At 51.2% G+C, this 21253-nt stretch overlaps 2 protein-coding genes across 5 annotated transcripts in view; one reads left to right on the top strand and one right to left on the bottom strand.

Moving 5' to 3' along the window:
- The first annotated feature begins 6234 nt into the window (after positions 1 to 6234).
- Tmem37 (transmembrane protein 37) lies at positions 6235 to 12658 on the top strand. Its single transcript, XM_048443808.3, has 2 exons — positions 6235 to 6375; positions 11812 to 12658. The coding sequence occupies exons 1-2, from the start codon at positions 6355 to 6357 to the stop codon at positions 12382 to 12384; spliced, it is 594 nt and encodes a 197-aa protein (XP_048299765.3). The 5' UTR covers positions 6235 to 6354; the 3' UTR covers positions 12385 to 12658.
- Positions 12659 to 16296: 3638 nt separating this feature from the next.
- Sctr (secretin receptor) overlaps positions 16297 to 21253 on the bottom strand; it is a 53302-nt gene continuing 48345 nt past the window's right edge. For 2 of the 4 annotated variants that reach the window (XM_085688348.2, XM_048443807.3), the window contains 2 exons: positions 17778 to 17819; positions 16297 to 16706 (listed from right to left, as the gene is read on the bottom strand). In XM_085688348.2, coding sequence (XP_085544474.1) covers positions 16536 to 16706; positions 17778 to 17819 — 213 coding nt within the window. In that variant the 3' untranslated portion in view covers positions 16297 to 16535. The remainder of the gene's footprint in view (positions 16707 to 17777; positions 17820 to 21253) is intronic. The other 2 variants (XM_085688346.2, XM_085688347.2) reach the window with 2 other exon arrangements.

A 21253-nucleotide genomic window follows, 5' to 3' on the forward strand; every position in this document is an offset into this window, starting at 1 on the left:
TCTTCCCAGGGGACGGCTCTTTCCCCTGCTCTCAGCATTCCTTGGTTGTCTGTACCTCTTTCTCATGGATGGGGCCCCATGAGATTTCCCCCTTCCGTGTTAGTGTGTTTATTGGTGTTAGATTTCTTCAGGTCTTGTTTAGGAAGCCATGTTGTTAGTGTCATGGACGAAGCTTCTCTGTCACTTCTAGGAGACAGTCTCACAGCAGACTTCCTGGGTCTCTGGCTCTTACGATCTTTTCCCACCCTTTCCATTGTGTTCTCTGAGCCTTCAGTACAGGAATTGTGAGGTGGATGGATGTGCTGGGTCTGGGCACCCACGATCCCTTGTTCTCTTTATTTTGTCTGGCCATGGTTTTCTATTATGGTCTCTGTCTGTTGTAAAGAGTAGCTTCTTTGACGAGGGGTAAGTGCTGCACTCCTCTCCGGGCATGAAGTAAATATTTAGAAAGCAGTTACAGACGCAGAGCGTACCTGAACCCTGGCCCTCATCTCACACAGGAAGTGCCTTTACACACCGAGCCATCTCCCCAGGCCTGGGAGAATTTACCCCTAAACCTGAACACTTTTTCCATGGAGACTGGGCTTCCCCCCCCTCCCCCCGCCCACACTGTTTACTTGGATCAACCTAATTATTCAGTGAATGTTTGTTCGGTATTCACTGTGTGCCTGGCTCTGTGACGGTCTCGCGAAGTCCCTTGGCCTCTCTGAGCTGTTAAAAATCCTAGCTCCAGATGGAGAGACACAAAGCCATCATTTTCAGCCTCTCAGAAGGCTGAGGCAGAATGACCAATTGATGGGTCTGAGCTCCAGATCAACCTGAGCAGCACAATGAGATCCGTTTCTGAAGTGTAATTAGCCAACCTTGCCTATGTGTGTTCATGTGACTGGATATGCAGAGGACTCAACTCTTGTTCCTCCGAAGCTGTCCATTTTGTTGTTGTTGTTGGTGGTGGTGGTGGTGGTGGTGGTGGTGTGTGTGTGTGTGTGTGTGTGTGTGTGTGTTGGGGGGCACTCGTGTGGTAGCATGCATGTGCACAACTTCACAGAGGCTGCTCTTTCCTTCATGCTTCATATGGGTTCTGGGAATTGAACTCAGTCTTGCAAGGTAAGTAAATGCTTTATCCGCTGAGCCATCTTTGCCCCCACCCCCATATTTTTCTTTTTTAAAAAAGAATCTTTCACTGGCTGGAGATCACTGAGTAGGCAAGACTGAGTGACCAGCAAGCCCCAAGTTCTCTCTTCCTCTCAGTTCTTGGGATTACAAAAACAAACCAAGATCTTCATGCTTGCAATGAAGCATTGGCTCAGACATTCTTGCCAGAGGCATCTCTCAGCCTTAATTAATTGATTGATTCATTGTCCAAGTTGCAGATCACCTACCTGCAATGAACCCATTATCTACATTCTGAGAAATAAGGATTAGAGAAACAACCCAGCTCCTCAAACAGGCCAACTTCCGTCCTGATAATGAGGCTTCTCCCTGCCTTAATCCTTTCGCTCAAAAGGTAGGCTGGAGCAATCTGACGCTAAATTGACACCAGCGTTTTTCTTCTGTCCTCATCTTACAAGAAAGAGAAACTTTGAAATACCCAACCTGCCTTCTTGTTTCTGTTTTCTTCAAGCCCCCTTTTGGTCTATAAAATCAACCTCCCCTGCTCAGCTCAATTGGAGTATGTGTCCTCTCTTACTGGATGGGTGTCCTGATTTATGTACTTTTGTTTATGGACAGAGCTGATGCTGTGAAGGAAATGGAGGATGAGAAGGAAGGGGAAAGTGGAGAGAATGGGGAGCTGCTGTAGATGAGCTCACCCAGTCCTTTCTCAGGAATCACCTGAGCACAGAACTCAAAAGGGTGAGTGGTGTACTAGGTAATAAAAGCTTATATTTCTTTTCTTTCCTTCTTTCCTTCCTTTCTTCCTTCCTTCCTTCCTTCCTTCCTTCCTTCCTTCCTTCCTTTCTTCCTCTCTTACATTTTGTTTTGTGTGTGTTCTGTGTGTGTGTGTGTGTGTGTGTGTGTGTGTGTGCGCGTGCGCGCGCGCAAGCACAAACATGTGCACCTGTGCATGTGTGCACACATGCTTTAGCCAGAACAGAAGACAGCTTGTAGGAGTTGATTCTCTCCTTTCACCATGTGGGTCTGGGAATCAAACTCAGGCCATGAGACTTGGCAGCCGGTGTCTTAGCCTGATAAGCCCTCTCACTGGCTCCCTCCCTCCCTTCCTTCCTTGCTCTCTCTCTTTTCTGTTTGTGTAAGTAGTATATGGTGGATTGGTGTGTGTGTGAGAGAGACAGATGAATGAACACACACATCAGAGAGAGAGAGAGAGAGAGAGAGAGAGAGAGAGAGAGAGAGAGAGAGAGAGGACAGTCCGAGCTGCCATCCCCCAGGAACATCCACCTTGTCCTTTGAGGCATGGTCTTTCGCTGTCCTGGAACTCACCGAGTAGGCTAGGCTGGTGAGGGTGGATGCCTGTCTCTGACTCCCTGGTGCTGGGATTACAAGCATGCCGTAGGGCCTAGCTTGCCTTGTGTGGGTTCTGGGTGTTGAACTCATGTCCCTGTGCTTGTAAAGCAAGCATTTTTACCAACAGAACCATCTCTCCAGCCTTGTTTCTTTTTATTTGTGGTGCTGGCAGTCGAACCTCAGGACTTGCACACATGTGTGTCCGTGACAGGTAAGCCCTCTCCCACTGAACGGCACTTCTTGCTCAGGTCTGCCATCTTAAAGAAGAGTGTTCCAGACAGAATAGAGAAAGTGTGTAAAAACCAAGCTGAGTGGGAGAGCTGTGGACAGTGCTGACCAACCAATGATGTCAGTGCATGTGGAGTCACCAATTAGCATCCGTTCACCTGGGAACTTTAGGGACCTGGGTCTGGGTCTTGTCAGATGCGGGGGTGGGACAGGGAAGCAGGGGTTTCTCTATTTTCTATTTATTTATTTGTTTGTTTGTTTTTTTTTGAGTCAGGGTTTTATTGTGTAATAACTTTGGCTGTCCTGGAACTCACTTTGTAGACCAGGCTGGCCTCGAACTCACAAAGATCTGCCTGCCTCTGCCTCCCAAGTGCTGGGATTAAAGGCATATGCCACCACTGCTCTGCCAACTTCCTCTTTTTATGACATTCATTTTTCTCTAAGTCTGACCAAGTTTATGACTAGGAGGACGGGGCAGAGGCTCAACCTATCAGACCATCTGGAGAAAAGGCAGGGAATAGCAAGGAAAAGAGGTTCTGCGTGGTCTGGAAGGCAACATGCGTGTCCACGCTGCCTCTGGCTCTACCACCTGGGGCCCTACCCTGTCATCCCTGTCCACCACGGACTCCATTACATGGCCACTCCTGCTGCTGCTGCGGTTATAAGGCTCATAGCCTGGACCCTGGCAACCTGACAAGTCGACTCTGCCACTGGTCCTCAAGTGGGAGTGGAAGAAACAGGCAAATAGAAAGGTCATGACCCCCGAGTCCAGCCTGAGGGTCCCGATGTGAAGTTCAGGTTTAAACAGAGGGCAAGAGGTGTACATAGCTAAGGAGTCCAGCTGTGGTCCATCCACCACTGACCCATCATTGTCTCGGCTACAGTTTCTCCTGCAAGGTGGTCTAACCAGTTGCTATGGCTGTGCAAAAATCTCTTCCTGGAGACAAATCTCTGTTTCTCTCTGATGTTGGGCAGTCTTTCCTTCCCCAGCTTGGGCTTCTTTGGGAATTTCCAATTCCTTGGGGTTCATGTCTGACAGCCAAAGGGAGAAAGGCTTCAGGCTTTCTTACCCTGCCCCTGAGTATTTGAGACAGGGCCAAACAATGTAGCCCTGGCTAGTGGGAACTCACCCTGTAGGTCTCACTGGGGACACCTGCCTGCGCGTGGAGAGCGTTGGGGCTTAGAGGCGTGCGCTAGCTTGCAGCACAGGGGTCCTCTTTGGAATAGTTGCCTTTCTGCTAGGACAGTGTTTATCTCTGCTATGTCACTGGGGGAGGGTGTGCCGAGGGAGTGTCATGGATGCTTCAAGCCAAGGGTGTCAGATCTTGGCACAAGCCCCACCCAGACTCCAGGCCTCTGTCCCGTGCTCCTTTTGGGAACTGGACAGAAACTTCCTCATTTCTGCTTCTTAGAGCTTCTTGCTGACAAGGCGTGCGGCAGTAAATTCAACTGATTCAAGACTTTTCTATTCTTATAAACGTCAGCTAACAGGCACCCTACCCACAGACATGCACAGCCTGCCTAGCAATCTCAGAAGGCACAAGATGGGTGCAGATTATGAAACCTGACAACTCGTGTTTTTTTTTTTTTCTTTTTTCCCTTTTTGAGACAAGGTTTCATGTGACCCAAGCTGGCCTTAAGCTTCTCGTGAGGACAAGAATGAACTTCTGATCCTCCTGCCTCCACTTTTCCAAGTGCTGTGATACAGGTACCTATAGCCTAACACCCAGCGTGTGGTGCTGAGGATGGAACCCAGGTCCTGCTGTAGGCCAGGCAAGCTTCCTACCAGCTGAGCTCTCCAGGCACCAGCCAACCTCAGGTCAGGTGGAAAAGACAACCCAGATCCCTCTGGCAGAATATTCCAGAGCTGCTTGCAGGGATGGCCATTCCTTCCCTCTTCCTGCCTCCCCCCTCAAACCCTCCCCGCTGCCCTGTTTGGAGCTGGTCCTCCTTCTCTGTGAGGTCTTCCAATATAGTCCAGAGCTTCAGAGCAATGAATGCCTGGCTTCTAGGCTCCTGGTCTGGGAAGAGGAATCTTGAGGCTTGGGGGAGGGGTGGTGTGGGGAAGCTCAGTGTTGGAGTCGGCCTCCTGCCCTCGGCCTTAGCTCAGGTCTCTAGCCCCAGAGCTGGCAGCACCAATGTCTCTCACTACCGGTCTCACCTCAGTCCCAAGGGTCACAAGTTTTGGGGAGGGGCCCAGCAGTGTGCTTGCCGGTCTCTTGGGTGGTGCTCACTCAGCACAGAAAGGCTGTGAGAAGGCAAGGAGAGGCCTACACACCCCATCTGCCTGTCCCAGAACCGGCCAAGGGTTCTCTGATGGTGAAGGAACCAGATGAACATGGAAACAGAAGATGCAGGCATGACTGTCTTTCAATTTGTCCCCAGGGCTCTTCCAGGGAGACATAAGTGCAGTGCTTTTTTATTATTATTATTATTTTTCCCCAGGACGTGGTGTCTCTGTGTAACAGTCCTAGCTGTTCCGAAACTAGCTCTTGTAGACCAGACCAGCCTCGAACCCACAGAGATTCACCTGCCTCTGCCTCCCAAGTGCTGGGATTAAAGGCGTGTGCCACCACTACTGTGCAGTGCTTTCAATGTCCAATGTCCTTCGATAAGGAGAGAGCTGTCCACTGGCCAGGATAAACTAGATGATTTAATCCATCTAATCTACACCTTAGCCAGCATCTTGTTTTTCTTAATAAGGACCCCACCTATGAAGGAGGTAGACGGAACTAGTAGAAACCCCTTGCCTTTGGTCCTGACCATACATCCTTTTGGGGAGGGGGATATTTTAGTATACCCATTCCTCCCCACCCCTGCTTATTTACTTATGCTGTTGGAACATGAACCTCGGGACCTTGAGCATGCTGGACCTTCACCTCCCTCCTCCTTTCCTTCCTCTTGTCCCCCCCCCCCTTCCCCTCCCTAGTTTTTCCTTCCCTCCTGCTTCTTCCCATCCCCCTCCCCCCTCCTCTTTCTGTGACTACAGGGTCTCACTCTATACCAGAGCACTCTGGAACTTACTATGTAACCCAGACTGGCCTCTAACTGGAGGCAATCCCTCTGCCTCAGCCCTTCAAATGCTGGGATTATAAGAGTCTGCCCCAACATCCAGCCAAATATTTACTGATAGTCCCTGAGGGGATTAGGAGACAAGGATCCTGTCGTTCCTCCTTAAAAGGCAAACTAAGGCAAGTGATAGCCCCCAGAGGGTTCTGGTCCACTCACGTGTCAAGAAAGCTTTGCAAAAGCCCAGTCAATCACACATTATCTCACTTATTAACCAAGGCCCAGCGACTTTAAACTAGCAGTCCAAGGTCACCAGTGGGTGTAGAAGCCAGAATCCAGGCGGGATCCTTCGCCTTTTGCACCCAGGTGCTCCTTCGGGACACGCGGCCCTTCAAGTTTGGACCGGAACCAAATTTCCCAGCCCTCGAAGAAGAATCTGTATCGAGGCGAGGATCGCGAGCGGGGTCACCGGGTACCCCTTCTCGGGGACCAAGAGCGCTGAGTCAGCGTAACCCGAGCAGCCTAGTGAGCGCTATGCCCCCGCCCCCTGACTTGTGCCCCGCCCCGGGAGAGGGCCAGCCCGGCAGCCGAGCGCAGCAGCCGGAGCGCGACAGCTAGGCCAGGCAACAGCGCGGCTGCCCAGGGTGCAGCATGACGGCTATCGGCGCACAGGTAGCCCGAGGGGCCCGTGGGGCGCAGAGCCGGGGTACAGCCTACCATGGGGAGGACTGGGGACCCTCAGTGACTGAAGCCTTGGGACAGGGTGACAACTCCCCAAGATGCCCAGTTCTTGCTGGTAACCTACCCCCGCCCCCGGGAAGGTTTCTCTGAGAGTGATCTGGGGGTACCTGCTCCCCAATGCAGCTCACTTTCTGCAGTCTTCTTGGCCCCTGAGGGCACCAGAGGCCACCAAACTTTCTGCGGGGTCATCAGTGAATGACCTGTGAGTTAGCCTTTTCTCAGGGGTTGTTGGGAGTTTTTAAAAACTGGGCATCTGGAGTGGAGGACCGACAGAATGGATTTGCAAAAGGCTAAACTTGGTTTACGTAATGGTGGACTAGTTGCTTGCAAAGTCAGAATTTCCTGGGAATCGGGACTGCAAAGGTAATCTTCTCTAAAAGGCCTTTGGGGAGCTAGGTAGAACTGAGGTGCAAGTGTACTCACTGGGGACCCCACATCCCAGGAAAAAGGCTCCTGGGACAGGAGCCTCCGCTTCCTTTAAGGTCTGGCTTCTTTTGGGGCAGTGCCGAGAGTGTTTGTGTTGGCTGAGAATCTCGACATTCCTACCCCATTCAAAGGGCGGTCGGGAAGTGTCCACTACCCCGCGGCTTGCTTCATGCTCACCCAGGCATCCCGGTGTCTGGCTGTCCTCCAGTCTGTCCACTGTCTAGTCTTGTCCTGAGGAGTAGATATGTCAGTTGACTCTGCCTTCAAATGCTCAGGCCCCATGACACTGATAATGTTGGTAGTGTCCTGCTATTAGCCGTCGTTATTATTTTTGTCATTATCAATACTTCTTAAGACAGACAGTATCTCGCTTTGTGTTCAGGATGATCTCAGACCCCTGGGCTATCTATCTATCCTCCTTCCTCAGTCTCCTGAATAACTGGCATTATAGACATAGGCCACCCCTACAGCTCTACCCATTTTACAGAGAGATAATTGAGGCTCAAAAGTGACCTGCCCACAGTGGGTAGTTGCAGAATGTAGACAAATTCAAGCTTTCCTGCCTCCAAACCTCACCCACCCCTTTGGTGACAAGAAAAAAACCCTGCACAGGCCACCCCCAAACCCTTTAAACCAGAACTCAGTTGGTAGGGTACAAGACAGGGACTCTGATTAGGTGGCTTCTTTTTGTTTGTTTGTTTGTTTTGTTTTTGTTTTGGTTCCTGGGCATGTTCCAGACCATCTCCAGGGAGGAAGGCACAGGGAGAAAGGCACAGGGGCACCCCAAAACAGGTGTGTGGGTACCCCAAGGAGATGCCTAGAAACCAGTGTGGGGTGTGGGAGGAGCTAGGCTAAGAGGTAAAAAAAAACACAGATAGGAGCCCCTTTCTAGGGGAGGAGAAGGAGAAAGGAAGAGGGAGGAGGAGAGGGGAGGAGGGGGAGAGAGACAAGGAAAAGAAGAGATGGGAGGAGAGGAAGGGAGGAAGATGGAGAGAAGAGGAGGAGAGGGAGAAAAGGAGGAAGAGGGGGGAGGAGGAGGAAAAGAGGAGGGAGGGTAGGGAGAGAATGAGGGAGAAGAGAGGACAGCACAGACATGTTTGCCCCAGGCTCAGCTGTGTGTGACAGTCAGGACCATGAGCTACTACACCCATGTTAGTGCAGGGTTCATAGTGCACTTGTCTCTACTCTGAGGACGACTTGGCCAACAACTTCGCCCCCTTAGCAACCTTAGGAGTTAGGTACTGTTATCGCCCTTCAGTGGAGAGGAGGTGGAAGGGGGAATGAGTGACAGCTAAGAGGCAGGACCTGTTAGTGCAGGTCTTTGTTCGTCTCCTTCAGAGACTGGGGCAGGAAGATCGCAGGTTCAAAGACTAGAGTGAGTGTGATCAGACTGTCTCCGAATGAAAGACTAGAAAGTGTGTGTGTGTGGGGAATGTGTGGGGGTGCGCACACGTGTGCTTGCTCACGCATGTGTGTGTGTGCGTGTGTGAGTCTGGTGCAGAGCACTTGCCTAGCATGAATGAAGGGCTATATACCCAGTAGCAATGGTGGGCACATGGCCTGGATCATGCTAGAGGCAGAGCTGAAAGGAACAGTTAGGTTGGCTCCTGAGCAGGCTGCAGAAGAAATGTCAGTGTGTTAGGGTGCTCAATGCAGGGACGGTGGCCTGGCCCAGGCCTGAACAGAGCACACCTTGCAGAGTAGTGGATACAGATATGTGAGGAATGAGTGTGAATCTAGTATGTATACTTGGGGTGCTGTTGGTCTTGGGGAGCGGAGGGTGATATGACATGGCGTTGGGGTGGCCTCAGTAGCCCTTGACCTCAGGCAACAGGTCAGCTGGAACCGGTCAGGGTCGCAGGGCAAAAGAGAGAATGAAAAGAGAATGAGAAGTGTTGTTTAGCGGAGGAGGCCAAGGCCCTGGCTGAAGGGATAGCCGTAAGCTACAGAGATGAAACTTATGGGGCAGGACTGGCTGCCCGCTTCCTGTTTTCCAGCCGGCTCTTCCACTGACTGCTACCACTCAGCTGCACAACCCTCCACGCCCCCTCCCACCCCAGACCCGCTCCCCCCCACCCCGCCCCAGCTTCCAGGAGAGGTTTCCAGCCCCCAGGGTCACTGGAAGCTGGTGGAGGTACCAGCAGTATGGGCTGAGACACACACAGTGGTTCAGGATGAAGGCTAAAGCATACATGATCCTTGCTGGTGTTATAGACCACTCTCAGGAACCGGGAACCACCTATGGCCACATATTTTGTATGTGTCTGGGGAATGGGATGACCTGAAGGACCGTTCCTCCTCCTGCTCTGTCTACCTTGTTTTTTGAGACAAGGTCTCAAAGGGTCTAGCACTGGCCTAGAACTCACCAACTAGGCTAAGCTGGAAGACCAGCAATTCCTTGTGACTGGCCTGTTTTCCCAATGCTGAGATTACTAACATCAACTATACCCAGGTTTTTTGTTTCTTCTCTTTTGTTCTTTTAACTTGGGTTCTAGGGATGGAATTTATATCTTTGTGCTTGCAAGGAGGGCACTTTACTGACTACTTTTGATGTGGCCTGGAACTCACCAAGCTGGGGAAACTGACTGGCCAGTGAACCCCAGTGAGCCACCCATCTCTCCCAACCCAGTACTAGGATTATAAGTGTGCATCAACACACCCAGCTTTTCATGGGTTCTGGGGAGTCGAACTCAGGTCCTCGTGCTTGCAAGCACTTCATAGACCGAGCCGTCTTTCCAGCCCCACGTGTCTTTACTTCATGAGCCTTTAATCCTTGCAGTCTTACCGGTGGTCAGAGAGTTTAAATAAAGCCTACTTCAAGTCAACAGAAGGAAAGGCGATACCAGATCTCTATGTCACCTCTGTCTGATCCCAGTGTGGCATCTTAGGGCCTGAAGATTAAAGTCCAGCCTGGGCCTGGGACAGGCGGGGCCGAGGAAGGGACTAGATGTGCCTGTTTTCCAGACAGCATGAGGTCTAGGGTCAAAAGGTGTCTGAGCTGGCCTGCGTGTCTTGTGATTCGTCCTCTGCATCCGTAGCTGCCCCATCCTGTGACCGTATTAGCCTCTAGGGATTTCATAACCTTGCCAGGTGCTTTCCTGCGGGGATCGCCAGCTTCACTGGGCAGACGAGAAAAAAACAAGGGCACTGACTGGAGATGTGGCTCAGATGGCGAAATGCTTACCCAGCGCGTGTGAAGCCCTGGTTTCAAACCCTAGCACCGAATAAACAAATGGGGACTGCTCGCCTGTCATCCCAGGAAAGAGGAAGGTTAGAAGTTCAACATCATCCTTGGCTATGTAGTGAATCAAGGCCAAGCCTGGATGTATTAAACAATGCTGGCTCAAAATACAGGGAGAAAGAGAAACGAGAGAGGGGGGTGGATACGCGTACATCTTTGAGACCGGTCTCTCACTGAATCTGAAGTTCACTGATTAAGCTAGACTGATATAGATCAATGAGCTCTAGAGATCCACCCATCTACCCCCAGCCCATCCAGCCCTGAAGTTACAAATATGGCTTGCTACCACGCCTGACTTTTTATGTGGGTGCTGCAGATCTGAGCTCAGGCCCACATGCTTGCATGGCAAGCACTTTAATGAGTCTCCCATCTCCCCAGCCCTAGCAGACAGCCTCATAAGGGCTCTGCCTGCAGTCTCCGGGAACCAGGCTCAGCTGTACCTGACAGAGGTGCAGCTCACGCTTGCCTTTGGAATCTTATTCACAGCTGCCATATGATGCGCGCTGCGGTTCCCTTTCCTTCGCTCCCCTCGTTTCCCGGCAGCAATCTTTCTGTGTTATCTGTTCTTCCTAAATCAAACAGTGGCGTCACCTGCTTCTGTGCATCCTATGAGTCAGTCAGCTTACGTCTGGGCAGGAGGCTCAGTCTATAAGGAACTTCCAGCAGAAACTTGACCAGTTCTCCAGTGTTCTTCCTCAAGCACCTAGCAGCACAGGTCTAACAGTGTGCCAGATACTGCAAATACAGCGGTCTCTTGACATGTGGCCTTGCCCTCCGAGGGGAACGCGATGTCCAGGTGCACGGCCAATGGCATGTCACTCCAAAATACTGTCAGAATAGAGCAAAGAGCAAAACGGGGCACCCAAAAAGAGCAATAGAGGACCCAGGGGGCTGGCTGGGTGGGAAGGACCTCTCCGAAGAGAATGAGAAGAAGAGACAAGGTGTCATTCTTGGGGTGAGAGAGCTGCCCAGGATCTGCCAGACAAGGGCCCAAGAGGCTCGAAAGAAGAATATCCTAGGCATGGAACTATATTAACCAGCTGCCATGGTGTGTGTGTGTGTGTGTGTGTGTGTGTGTACACGTTCTCGTTAGAAGACCAGAGGCCAACCTCTACTATTATTATTTAAGCACCATCTTCTCTATGTGTATGTCTTTCTTCTCTCCCTCTCCTTCTCTCTCTCTCTCTCTCTCTCTCTCTCTCTCTCTCTCTATCTCTCTCTCTCTCGCCTGAAGCTCACCAAGTTGGCTGGCTGGCCAGCAAGTCCCAGGGCTCTGCCTGCCCAGATGCCCAGCTCTGGGATTACACACACTTACCACCCTGCTTGTCTTTTTAAAATGTGGGTTCTTGGGATCAAACTGTGGCCCTCGTGCTTGTAAAGCAAGCAAGTACTTTACCCACAAGACCATCTTCCCGGTTCCAGTTTGGGCTTTTCACTCTAGGTAGAGATCCTGAGAACAGTAAGGGATTAGTTTGCAATTGGTAAACACTTGGCCAGGCTCTGGCAGTGGAGCGAGGACAGGTAGAAAATGGAAGGGCCCCCAGTGGGGGTGGGTTGAATGGGAAGCTGGGAGGGTCAATTCATGGCTTCCCACGATATCAGAGCAAAAACAGGGCTGGAGTAAGTGGGATTGCATTCTGGGAGTTTCCCCTGGTGTCCCAGGCCCTTGTCAACTCACTAATTCGTATGGTGTCTTCCAGACCCAGAGGCTGTTGGGCCCTAAGAGGCCCCACCGGTCCTTCTTTGAGTCCTTCATCCGGACACTCATCATCGTGTGCACGGCCCTGGCTGTGGTCCTCTCTTCAGTGTCTATCTGCGACGGCCACTGGCTCCTGGTGGAAGACCATCTCTTTGGGCTGTGGTACTTCTGCACCATCAGCAACCACAGCGGTCCACACTGCCTGAGAGACCTGAACCAGGCTCACGTGCCCGGGCTGGCAGTAGGCATGGGCCTAGTACGCACTGTGGCTGCCATGGCTGTGGTGGCTGCCATCTTTGGCTTGGAGCTGCTTATGGTGTCCCAGGTGTGTGAGGATGTCCGCTCACGGCGCAAGTGGGCCATCGGTTCTTACCTCCTACTGGTCGCCTTCGTCCTCTCCTCTGGGGGCCTCCTCACCTTCATCCTCCTCCTCAAGAGTCAGATCACCTTCATGGGCTTCACCCTGATGTTTTGGTGTGAGTTCACCGCTTCATTCCTCTTCTTCCTCAACGCCACCAGTGGCCTTCACATTAACAGCCTCACGCAGCCCTGGGACCAGCTAAGAAAAGTCTAAGACCCCGCAGGGGGCCCTAGCTTCTATAAGAAAGTGTGGTCATGATGGAACTTCTCTGACATAGAACCTCTGCCTGGAATTGAGTGGGACAATGACCTTGAAGCTGCCTCTTAGTGAGAAGCTCTACAAATGGCCCTGGGCTGGGGGGGGGGTCTCTTCAATTGCCCCCCAGGCCAGTGGACAACTGCCTCAGTACCACAGGACAGCAAGCCATAGAGGTTAGCCAAGCTTTTATGATGTCAATTCTAAAATAAGAAGAATATTCTAAAACTTCTTCCTTGGGTGTTTTCTTCCCTGGACTAGAATAGACTTTGAAAGATACCAGTAATTGGTTCCAGGCTGACTGCCCAGCTAAGCCCTGGGATACTTTTTTTCTTATGTATATACATGTGCTGTATGTGTGTGTGTGTGTGTGTACATGTCTTAACATGTGCATGGGTTCATGTATGTGTGGATGTACATGCAATGCAAGTGTATGCATATGGAGATCTGAGGTTGATGTCTGTCTCATCCTTAATTGCTTTTCTGCCTTATTCATTGAGGCAGGGTCTCTCAGTCAAACCCAGAGCTCACCTGTAAGACCAGTCTCACTAACCAGCTTGCTCTGGAGATGCCCCGTCTGCCTCCCAGGCTGGAATTCCAGGTGACACCACACCATCCAACATGTATATGGATTCTGGGGATCCAAACTCTGGTCTTACTGCCTGCATGGCCTGGGCTTTAACCACTGAGCAATCTCCCAGCCCAGCCCTCAGGACTCAAGGTTTCTAAGAATGGCCAAGTCCTCTGCCTAAGGGACCAGTCAGTGGCTAGGACCATCTCTCATCGGCTCAAGGGAGCTTTGCATGCATTTCCCTGGCTTAGCAGGATTCCCCCAGAAAGTCCTTGGACTAGTGGATTTTAATCTTTGTGTGGACCCACAGGTTCTGACACACCCCAGTTTCTAGAGGCTAGCTGTCCTCTCTCATAGTTTGAAATCTTCCTTGAGTAAAGTCCCTGCAAGAGCTCTCTAACACAGTCTTCCCTGAGGCCAGTTTCAACTCGGGCAGGACTGTTTGTGAGACTCTCATTTGTCAGGGTCAGGTGACCTCAGCGTCCGTTTCTGATCCTGGAACACGTTTCAAAGAGCACATGCTTGCACTGCTGAACGCCACAGCGGGTGAGGGGACAAACAGATGTTGAGTAATAATTAACAGCTTGCAGGGGACAGGTGGAGGTGAAAGGGGTCAAGAGCCTGTGGAGATTTCCATACTCCCTGGAAGAACTGCTCTCTGTCTCTCTTTCATTCTCCCTGTGTGTGTATGTATGTGTGTGCACATGTGTGCATGTGTGAGCACCAGTGTATGGAGGCCAGAGGACAACCTTGCCTGTGTTGTTTCTAGATGCCATCCACTTTTTAAAAAATCTTTGTGTGGGGGTGTAGGCATGCGCACATCATGGCACACAGGTAGAGTTTAGAGGTCAGTACTCCCTACTGGTCTTCACCTTCCCTTTGGTTTGCAACCGGGTCTCTTTGCTGGTCTCAGCCTGTGAGCTTCCAGGGATTTCCTGCCTCTCTTTTCTCAGCCCACGAGCACTGGGGTTATGGATGTGGTCACTACTGCATCCAGCTATGTGTGGGTGCTGGGAATCCCAACTCGGGTGGTCAGGTTTGTGTAGCAAGCGCTTTTATCCACTGAAACATCACCCTAGCCCCATTTTGTTCAAGATGGTCTCTTTTTTGGTCTGGAATTTGCCAGGTAGTCTGGGTTGGCTGGCCAGTGAGCTCCAGAGACCTCTGGCTCCCATCTCACCAGAGCTGGGATTACAAGCACATGCCACCATGCCCAGCTTTTTTTTTTTCTACATTGGTTCTGAGGATTGAACTCAGGTGCTTGCAAGGCAGTTGACCCACCAGCTAAGCCATCACTGCAGCTCCCAGATCTGTTTGCTCTCCGGTTGCCCCAGTTCCAGTTTTTGCCACCCAGAAACAGGTGACATGTGTTCTCATATAACCTTTAAGCTTCTTTTCCCCTCCAGCCCCGCATGGGTTTGCCCTGCTCTTGTCATAAGGGTCCTTCCAGGGCTAGGTGAACACACCTGTGATGATTCTTTTTTCTGCTTCTGGGACCAAACCCAGGGCCTTCTATTCACTCATCAAATACCCCACCACTGAGGGACCATTTTATTTTGAGACAAAATGTTGCCCAGGCTGGTTTCTACTTTGTGAGTGCAAGTGATCCTTCTACCCCAACCTCCCCAAGTAGCTTCTATTGTGATTTTGTATATGTATGAATACATGTTCATGTGTGTACACATATGTGTGTAAGGGTAGACAGGCATGTGAGACCAACTTTATGTGTCATTCTCCAGGAAGCCACACACCTTGCTTTTGAGACAGTGTCCTTCCCTGGCCTAGAACTCACCAGTGTGCTTTCCTGGACAGCCAGTGAGCCCCAGGGACTTCCTGCCTCTGTCTGCCCAGCACTGGGATTGGAGGCCTGCACAACCGCACCAGGCTTTTACACAGGCTCCAGGAACTGAACCCAGCTCGTCATCCACTTTACCCCTAAGTCATCCCTCCAGCCCCTTCTACAGTGAGCTTACATATCTTCATCTCACTTACTATTGTACATGCATGCATGGGAATGTACACATCATGTGCACATGTGGGGGTTGGAGAATGGTTTGTGGAGCTGGTCCTTTCCGCCTTGTCATAGGTTCCAGGATCCAGCTGAAGTCGTCATGCTTGCTCGGCATGAGCTTTCGTTGGCTGAGCCGCTTCTCTAGCCCTGACTTTTAGACATCTTGATTCCAGTTGAGAGTCATGAGGCTACAAATGCTACATCGGAACCACCACTGTTCAGGGACCTTGGAGATCCCAGAACTGGCTGTTTTGTGTTTGTCTTGCAGTGCTGAGGGTCACTCACATCCAAGGCCTGGTGCACCTGGGCAGGTGCTCTCTGACTGAGCCATATTGCCATCTCTACCTGAGGAGTTCATGGGGACTGTCTGGTTTTACCAAAACCAGAATTCATTGACGGCTCATACTGGGCCCAGGCTGGAAGGGGTCCTGCATCAGGCTGTAAGATGCGAATCGGAGGCCAGGTCCCCATTTCTGTTTAGGTTTCCCCGCTAGGTTCTGTTTGGAAGGAGATTCAAACACTTCATCCTCTTTCATCCTCTTATGGAGCCAGGGAGTGAGAATGTGCTGGTATGGAGAGCCAGAGTTATGGAAGCTCATAGTGCAGGGAGATGGGCCTCTGCCTGCTTGAGAGTTAGGAAATCACCACCCGCCTTGAAGCTCAGATGCTAAGAGACTGTGCAATAGGGGTCCATGGAGATGTAGCATAGCTGGTAAAGTGCTTGCCTGTTGTGCATGAAGTTATGAGTCTGATTCCCAGGCCCACATAAACCAGGCTTGGTGGTGCAAATCTGCAATTCTAGCACTTGGAAATGAAGGCAGGAGGATCGAGTTTGAGGTCATTTTCGGCTACCTAGGGATTAGTAGACCAGCCTGGGCTATAGAAGACACTGTCTCAAAAGAACAAAAAGTATCTTGGGCAAGTCTTGGGCCTTCAAGGAGCTGTCTGCCATGCATAGAGAGGATGGCTTACTTCCTGATGTCCCTGTTTTCCACAAAGTCCTCATACAACATCAGGGATAGGAAAGGGGGCTTCAGAAGGCCCATGGCTTCACCAGCTTAATTTAGCTGCTGTCCTGTATGCTCTACGCGAACTCTAGGGCAGACGAGATCAGTCTAAGGCCCAGGGTCTTGATTCCTCATATTTTCTGAGCTTCTAGGCTTGTTTTTAAAAGTGAGCTGGAACCTGGAGGCAGGGAAGCTCCCTGCTCCTTCAGGGAGAAGCTGGGAAGTGGTGTAGAACATACGCCTTCCCCAGGTGGCAAAAGATTGACACACACAGACTCGGGTGTTCTGGATGTCATTTATTCCCTTGCCTCCTCTGGAGCCACTGAATTACTCTCTCAGAAGAACAAGAAAGACCAAATCACAGACCTGTTTCTTGCTCCATGGTGACCCAGTCTCAGTTCTAAGGAAGCTCAGTACCTGGAGGAAGGCCTCTCAGCCACTCAAACACAGAAGAGCCGTTAGGAGAGAACTGTCCTATTGAGTGTCCAGCTCTGCATCCGCTGCCAGTCCTGCTGCGGCCTCAGATGATACTGGCCCTGGGGGTGCTCCGGCTCTGCTCCGAGGTGCTGGCCTTAGTGCTGTGGGTGGCACCACTGGTGGCATTGCTGAAGGAGTTGCTGAGGGCCACAGGGCGTAGCGGGAACTCTTGGAGGTGCCACTGGCGCCATTTTTTCTGAACTTCCAGCTGCACCTGCCCAAAACCAGCCATCAGCTGCAGCGACTGCTCGAGAAGGTAGCTCAGGCCTCTGCCCAGAACCTGCCTCACTGATGAGCCCCGCTGTCCCAACTCTCATGGCCCTGTTGTGCCTCCTTCCCTATAGGTCTCTGACTGACCATTCCTGCCCCATGTACAGAAAAGTTACTGAGGGCCGTCTCTACCGTGGGCACTAGTCCATGGCATCTTTAAATTTTAAAATTATTTCTTTATGTATTTAGAGAGCGAGAGATGTGAACACGTGCATGCCATGACATTCTTGTGGAGGTCAGGGGACACCTTGAGCTCTCCTTGCACATCAGTTCCGGACTGTACCCTCCATCTTCTAACACTGCATTCCTCAGAAAAGGTGTGGGAATTGCCCCACAAACTGCAGAATCAGGTGTCCAAACCTGTATGCTTGTTCCCATCACCCCCTCACCCCAGTCTGGAATCCATCTGTGATCTGAGGGTTTGCTCTTAGATATTTCCTTTATGGTCCTCAAGAGAGCACTTGAACCTCTGAAGTCAGCTTTGATGTTTGATTTTTGGGAAACATCTGAGGTCACTCCCATTCACGTGTGTGAACCAGACAGATTGGCCAATAGCCGCAGAGACACTTGGCCTGTGTGCATTACCAATTTAGCCAGGGTCAGTGACTGGCGCTTCATATCCTGAACCCTTAGTCTCTGCCCAAGGCTGGGGCAACTCCAAGTGACCCATTTCACTCATGGGAAGACTGAGCTCTGGGTGGGAAGTGACTCAGGTCCCTCCCAGAGCCGGCAGCAGAGCTGTTGGGAACTTGGGTTTGAGTGGGGTCTTGGCTCGTCTGGGTTTGCTGAGCTTACTCATGGAGTTTGGTAAGGAACACTTCACAGGCCCTGTCCAGACCCACAGAATCTATTTCTGCTGGTTCTGTCCTGAGGACATTGCCCAAGATGTGATCTATCATACCACCAGGTGACTCTGCCAAGCCAGCAGACCTGCCTCAGCCCCTTTCTCACTCCCCTTTGGCCGGTCATCGGGGAGCTCCTGTACTGGAATTCCGTGGTTCCCCAGGACACTCACCTCACCATTGAGGAAGCAGTAGAGGATGGCTACCACCAGCCCCTAAGGGAGGAACTGTGTTAGTCCGTGCTTGTAGACTCATCCCTCCCGCCTGCTCCTGCCTGAATCCTTGAGTGAGCACACACACGCACAACACACACACACACACATACACACACACACACACACACCCCTCACTCCTTATTTCAGCCTTGGAGAATTCCCTACTTTGGGGCACGCAGTACACTGATCTGCCTGCCTGCCTTCAACACAGGCAGAAGTCATTTTCATTTCTTGACCCTGAGACCTAACATATGACCTCCAACTCCTGTGTCAGGGGCGATAAGGGAAGAACTTCTGACTTGGGCCCTGATTAAAGGGACGATTCAGGTCTCTGGAATTGGTAAAGAGTGCCATCCAGGATAGCAGAGACAGGAGGCCCCTGAAGAATCACCCCCATTCCCTTATGAGGGGCAGGGCCACTCCAGTGGGAGATCCTGGGTTCACAAGAAAGGTGATAAATTCCTGCTGGAGAACAGATGTGTGGTGAGAGCAAAGTATGCATGAGTGCAGGTGTGCTAGCAGGTGCGGGCAGCTCTGGAGTCCAGTGCAGGTGTGCTAGCAGGTGCGGGCAGCTCTGGAGTCCAGTGCAGGTGTGCTAGCAGGTGTGGGCAGCTCTGGGGTCAAATGCAGGTCTGTAGCAGGTGCGGGCAGCTCTGGAGTCCAGTGCAGGTGTGCTAGCAGGTGTGGGCAGCTCTGGGGTCAAATGCAGGTCTGTAGCAGGTGCGGGCAGCTCTGGAGTCCAGTGCAGGTGTGCTAGCAGGTGCAAACAGCTCTGGAGTCCAGTGCAGGTGTGCTAGCAGGTGTGGGCAGCTCTGGGGTCAAATGCAGGTCTGTAGCAGGTGCGGGCAGCTCTGGAGTCCAGTGCAGGTGTGCTAGCAGGTGCAAACAGCTCTGGAGTCGAGTGTAGCATATGTGGCAGCTCTGGGGTCAAGAGCAGGTCTGTAGTAGATGCAGGTGGCTCTGGAGTCCAGGCTGTGTCTCCTGACTTGGAGGGGTAGAGTTTATCTGGACCTTTTCTCAGAGCTCCTGTTTTCCTGATGATATTCTCTGGGTCGTCAGTCTGCAATGCCTGCAGAGCCATGAGTGATGTGTGTTGATTGCTACTGACTCTCAACTTGGCAGAGGCGAGGATAACCTAAAGGAGAACCTCTGAGCATTCCTTTAAGGGTTTTCTAGATTAACCAAGGTGGGAAGACTCTCCCCAAACACAGGAGACACTACTCCATCCAGTAGAGAGAAAGTCAACTGAGTACCACAATGCCACCAACTGCCTCAGGTCCTGCCACCATCAAGAGCTGTACTCTAGGACTCTGAGGCAAGGCAAAGCCTCCTTCCCTCCTTTCCCTACACAGTTCCTGTCAGGGTGTTTGATTACAGCAATGGGAAAGCTGTCTGTCCACAGAGCACCTGCTCCCTTTCTCCCTCAGAGCCTGCCTCACCGTCCTGCCTTCCTCACCATCCTGCCTTCCACCTCCCTGATAATCTTCCTTCTCCAGAGACTTGCATATACAGCTTAAAACGTCGGCTGGCCTAGCCTCTCTGCTCTAGCCTTTAGCTGCTTGTCTCATTGACGGACCCCAAAGGGCAATGAACCTGCCACTCCAACAAGTCAGTATAGGTTATTACCTTTAATCAGGCCTCCACAGCTTCCCAAGACAGGATTTCTCACTGATCCCAAGGCTCTGAACAGCTAAGTGGCTGGCTAATGAGCTCCCGGGATCCACCTTGTTTCGTTGGTACTCCACCCCAGCTTTTTACGTGGGTGTTGGGGATTCTAACTCAGGTCCTCATCCTTGTGCAGTGAACACTTTGCCCACTGAGCAATCTCCCCAGGCTGTTTTTGAAGGGGGCAGGACTTGAACCCATGGCCCATGCATGCTAAACTCACGTTCTACCATGGAGATATAAAGCCAGAACAATACTTGTGAGTTCTGCTGTTATTGTAGGTGCATATGTTTTTTTCTTAGAGATTTACTTTTATTTATGTGCAGTTATGTATATCTGTGGATATGTGTGTATACCACCTGTGCTCTGGTACCTGCAGGGGTCAGAAGAGAGCACCAGATTCCCTGGAACTAGGTATAGGCAATTGTGAGCACCTACCAAGGATGCTGGGAACCAAATTCAGATCCTCTGCAAGAGCAATAAGAACTCTTAACCACTGAACCATCTCTCCAGGTCATGCCCCCCCACCTCTCTCTTTCTGTCTCTCTCTCTCTTTGGTTGGTAGATGCAGGTTCATTCTATTATTCTCTCCACTTTGGTATGTGGGAGAAACTTTGATTCATTTGTGTATGAATACACATACATATCTATGGGTACATACACATATTTAATACATTTGTGTACATAAGAACATACACACACTTGGGGGGTTAGACTCTCACAAGTCTGTCCCACTGGCTGGCTTGGAACTTACAATATAGCACAGGCTGGCCTAGACTGTGAAGGTATCTTCCCGACTCTGCCTCGCAGGGGCTGGGACTGCATGCGTGTACCATCAGGCCCAGCTATTTACATGTTTCTTATGGCCTTCTCACTTATGAGCACGTCCATGGGGTATTAGGAAAGTATTCTTGGTGGGTTTTTGCTTTTTTATCTTCCCAGTTCTGGGGACAGGAAGTCCCTATCTTCCTGGAGAAGCAGCCCTGGGGTCCCAAGCTCTCTGAATGCTTATTACCTACTTTGGTGGTCAAGCTAAGTCCTTCCAATGCCTGAACCTCAGAGCCCCCGGTGAGATGGATCATAGTGAGACCACTGCTGTATGTGCAATAGGACCAAGGTGCTGGCAGAGGCTCTGCTCAGGGAAGCTTCTCAGAGGAAGTACAGGGACGGTTTGCGGTTGGGTTTGAAATAGCAGAGAGGTAAAGATCTGACTCACTGTGTCCCCCGGAGCAGTGGCAGTAGCTCAGCCTACCAAGAGCAGAATCCAAAGGACAAAGGGAGAGTGGAGGCCTCACTCTGAGGCTAAGACCTCCCTGTTGAGGGGTGGGGCTCTGCTAGAGTCTCACTGCAAGGAAGACTTTGTGGGGGTGGGGTGGGGGCTGGGGACTGGATGTCCTCAAGCTCCAGAACATGATCCAAGGCTTCTTTAGGCAATGAGTTTGCTTTCATTGGTGTGTGTGTGTGTGTCTGTCTGTCTGTCTATCTGTGTCTGTGTATGAACTCAGGTTGTACTGGGAATGGAACCCAGGGTCTCAGGCATGCAGGGCAAATGCCCTTCCAGCAAGCCTCAAGCCAAATCCACGGGCTTTCATCTAATGAATACTCTAAGTCTTGAAACAAACTGTTCTTTCTTTGGCTTCTGGAAAGCTCCAAACTCAGGTTGACCTCAAGCTTGCTATGTAGTGAAGGCTGACCTCGACTCCCACCTCCTCCTCCCAAGTGCTTGGATTACAAAGCACACTACCACACCGGGTTTATAGTTTTTTCCA

This window comes from Myodes glareolus, chromosome 5 (genome assembly GCF_982192425.1).
Source record: "Myodes glareolus chromosome 5, mMyoGla1.1, whole genome shotgun sequence".
NCBI lineage: Eukaryota > Metazoa > Chordata > Mammalia > Rodentia > Cricetidae > Myodes > Myodes glareolus.